This window comes from Myotis brandtii, unplaced genomic scaffold, assembly GCF_000412655.1.
Source record: "Myotis brandtii unplaced genomic scaffold, ASM41265v1 scaffold986, whole genome shotgun sequence".
Classification (NCBI taxonomy): domain Eukaryota; kingdom Metazoa; phylum Chordata; class Mammalia; order Chiroptera; family Vespertilionidae; genus Myotis; species Myotis brandtii.
Window position 1 is genome coordinate 2,178,334 of NW_005372102.1, and position 4,284 is coordinate 2,182,617.

Sequence of the window (4,284 nt, forward strand, 5' to 3'; positions counted from 1 at the left end):
ATAGTTGCTTAGAGTTGCAACTGAGAGGCTGGCAAGTGAGGCGGGGAACGTTGGAGTCTGCAGCAAGCAAGCCTCCCTGCTCGCTTCAGTGCCTGGCTGCCGGCCGCCATCTTGGCTGACAGTTAATTTGCATATTCTCACTGATTAGCCAATGAAAAGGGTAGCGGTCGTACGCCAATTACCATGTTTCTCTTTTATTAGTGTAGATAGTATTCCATGGTTTAAGTATACCACAACTTTTGTTTCCACTCATCTGCTGATGGGCACTTGGGCTGTTTCCAGATCTTGGCTATTGTAAATAATGCTGCTATGAGCATAGGGATGTAATTTTCTTCATGTTTCTTGTACTTGGGGTTTGTTGATCTTCTTGGTTCTACAGATTAACTTGGGAAAATTGACATTCAGTTTTTGGTACTCCAGGTGGGACATGAATGACATTCTTATTATTTTGGGTTTTGTAATCCTTGAGCATGGAATGTCTCTCAGTTACTTAGGTCTTCTCTGATTTCTTTCACCAGTGTTTTGTGGCTTTCAGCATATACATCCTGTATATATTATGATGATTCCTAAGTATTTCATTTTTTAGAATAGTTATTAAAAACGATAATTTTTATACAAGTTCAGTTTTACATGTTTATTTTTTTAATCTTTATTGTTGAGCTTATTATAGATGAACATGTATTGTTAGTGTATCAGAATGCAATTGGTTTTATTGTTTTGATCTTGTATCCTGCAACCTTGGTAAGTTTTTCTGTAGATTCCTTTGGGTTTTCTATGCAGACAGTTGTATCATCTGTAAATAGAGACAGTATAATTCTTCCTTTCTGATTTATATGTCTTTTATTTCTCTTTCCTGTTGTATCCTTAGCACTGGCTAAGACTTCTGTTTTGATGGTGAATAGGAAGGAGATTAGATTTGGAGAGTAAGATCATGGGTCTGGTTTCTGGCCTTGATTGTTATTAAAGAGCTGTTCATTGACAAATTTAACTTTAGGCCTTTTCTGTCTTTTTAAAAATATATATATTTTATTGATTTTTACAGAGAGGAAAGGAGAGGGATAGAGAGTTAGAAACATGGATGAGAGAGAAAGATCGATCAGCTGCCTCCTGCACATTCCCTACTGGGGATGTGCCCGCAACCAAGGTACATGCCCTTGACTGGACTCGAACCTGGGACCCTTGAGTCCGCAGGCCGACGCTCTATCCACTGAGCCAAACCAGTTAGGGCCCTTTTCTGTCTTTTTAATGAGAAAATATGACATATCTTTCTTGAATAAACATATTGTCTATGTTTAATATTGAAACTTTATTTCATTGTCTATTCACAGGCTCTGGTTCCCTCTGTGAAAGGAGTTGTGATGTTGCTACAGAGCCACGCAGAAGGCCGTGGTCCTCCGGCTGCCTCAGCCCCTGGCCGTGCTCTGGAGGCAGGAGTCAGACCCAGCGATCGGTGCATCTACATAGAAACGGTGCAGTCTGCTGTTTGGAGCCAAGAACAAGAAGCACATAATCAATTTGCCAGGTAAGAAAATCTTCCTCATTCTCCTGAAGTCTGCGTACCTGCCTGATTTATCCCGATTTAAAGTTTCCCAAGCTTCAACTGTAATTGTTTAAACTTTTAGACGTTTCATATGGGCCCAGGAAAATAAAATGGATCTAAAAGACAGAAACCTCTAACACTGGTCCTTCCCCCCCAAAGGGCGTCCGTGGGGACCTGCTCCAGGACTTGAATCAACATCTCAATGAGAAGTTGGTGAGAAAACCATCATCCCAGGCCAAACCCCTGTCACTGCCCAAGTCCCAGGTGCTTCTCCTCGTCACACTGGTCATTGACTCAGTGACAGTACCAGCAAGTGAGGTTGTCACCCCTTCGAACAGCAAACTGTCCTCAGTGCCACCAAGATACTGCTCATTTCAAAGCTTCATTCTGAGGAAGCAGGACAGTGTCACGCGCACCTGCCTTCTCAGTGTCTAGAATGCTCCCACAGGAGGGCTTCTGTGCTCCTCCTCGGTCCTGAGAATCCTGCTGTGGGTTGGAGCCTGTGCCCTCCTCCCGGTTTCTTCCCTGGTGGCGTCAGCCTGGCTGGGGCTTCCACCTTGGGTGGGCACTTGCCCTTCCTGTGTGCCCAGGCCTCTGAGTTCAGGCCAGTTAGCGGCCCCGAGGGAGCTCCTTGAAGCTGCTGCCCTGAACAGGAGTTCCCGGAGGCTCAGGGTGAGACGGTGGGGCCTAGGCCTGGCCCTTCATCTCACCAGTCTCATTGGGCTCCGGGTGAGTTTTAGGTCATGGCTGTGAGTCCCAGCCTGTGGGTAGTGATGCGCTCTGCCAGGAATGTTTGAGGCGCTCCCCACAGCCCGTATGACGGGGGAGCCTCCACAGACATTTCCCCACGGGCCCAACGTGGAGGCTGGACCGGCCCCTGTGGTTCTTGCTATGATCACAGGACGCCCTTCTGCAAACAGCAGCAGGAAACTGTGAGGAAGAATATGTATTATTCATGGTCCTGGAGGGAACACGGCAAGGCTGTGTGTGAGGGAGAGAGCGTGGACCTGGGCTCTGCCTTGCTTCCCATCTGAGGGGGGTGCCTAGGGTTTCGAGGGCTTACTCTTTATTGGCTAATGGACGCCTAAGAGTGGGAGTCAGGGCACAGGAAGGGAAAAGCAGGGTCACTCATGCGGTCAGTTATCTAGGTTGCCCAGGGCTTTCTGCACGAGGGACCTTCGTGGGTGGGGGTGGCCTAGATCCTTGTGGCTGGTTCGCTAGGAGCTGTGGCATACGGCTGACAGCACATCTGTTCATGATGGAGGTCTTTGAAAATGGATACCATGCGATCAAAAGCTAATGTCAGGCACTTACACGACAGTAATTTTTGGTGAGAATGGGACAATGACAGATACAGCACTCTGCTCCCGAGAAACCCATAATCTTCCGTTATGTACTTCCCTTCCGGAAGGGCCATCAGTCAGGTCTGTCCTGTGGAAGGCCTCTGTGCGGATACAGCCCTGTATTTGCATGGCCTCTTCTGAGTTCTGGGTTTTGTATCCTACGTGACACTCTCCATTGGACATGTAACAGTCACTTCGGCCTGAACATGTGCAGCACTGACCTCCTGTCTCCCTGAAACCTGCCTCCCCAGCCGCTGTCTTCCTGGTTCGTGGCCGCATTAGCCCTCCGTGGGCTCAGGCGGAAGTCTTGGCATCATCTTTAATGTCTCTCTACGTCTAATCTCGGTGAATCCATTGGCTCTGCCTTCAAAATAGCTAGACTCTGACCCCTCTCCCCCTGCTGCGGCCGCAGTGCAGGCCCTGCCTCCTGACCGAGTCCCAGCGAGAGCTTCCAGCTGGTCTCCCGCCTCCCCCGTCTTCAGTCTGTTTAGCACAGCACCCGGAGAGGCCCTGTCCACACAGAAACCAGCCACACCACCGCCCGCTCCACACCCTCCCACAGCTCCTGGTCGCTCTGAGGAAAAGCCAGAGTTCCCCAAGAGCCTGCAGCTGCTCCACTGCCTTGGGCCTCATTCCGTCTCCCTGCTGTCCCTGTACCCACCTCCTTGCTGCTCCCGAGCTCGGGGAGCCTCTGCCAGCTGCTCCTCTCCTGCAGCGTTCTCCCAGATCGCTGCACAGCTGGCCGCCTCGTTCCTTTATGTTTTTTTAAACCAAGAAAGCAAATTATGAAAATGCAAAAGTAGAGAGAATAATATGACGCCCATATCCCATTCACCCAGGCCAGTTATCCAAACAGAAGGGGAGGGGTACGGGGCTGGGATTAAGGAAAACACCAGGCATGTCATTTGCACCACATGTCTCAGGATGCAGCTCTGAAAACATGGGCTCTTGCCCTAGCTGGTTCGGCTCAGTGGTTAGAACGTAAACCTTCACGCTGAAGGGTTGCGGTTCAATTCCAATCAAGGGCATATACCTCGGTTGCAAGCTCGATCCCCAGCCCTGGTCAGAGCACATGTGGGAGGCAACTAATCGATGTGCCTCTCTCACATCAATGTTTCTCTCTCTTTGTCTCTCCCCCTCCCTTTTACTCTCTCTAAAAACAAATGGAAAAAAATATCCTCAGGTGAAGATTAACAGGAAAAAAAATAATAAAACCATGGGCTTTAAAAAAAAATCTTTCTTGTTGAAAGTATTACATATGCCCCCTTTTTCTTCCTTACAGCCCGCCCCACCCCTGCCCCTGGCCTCCAGCACCCCATCGTTGGTGTCCGTGGGTTATGTATATGTGCACACACGTTCTTCGTTGTTCTCAGAGGGAAGATCCACCCTCACCTTCACCCC

General features: G+C 49.0%; 1 protein-coding gene across 1 annotated transcript in view; it reads left to right on the forward strand.

The window, feature by feature from the left end:
* POLN (polymerase (DNA directed) nu) overlaps positions 1-4,284 on the forward strand; it is a 95,941-nt gene that overhangs the window by 18,430 nt on the left and 73,227 nt on the right. Inside the window, exon 5 of the mRNA XM_014533502.1 lies at positions 1,329-1,522. Within this exon, the coding sequence (XP_014388988.1) occupies positions 1,329-1,522 (194 nt within the window). The remainder of the gene's footprint in view (positions 1-1,328; positions 1,523-4,284) is intronic.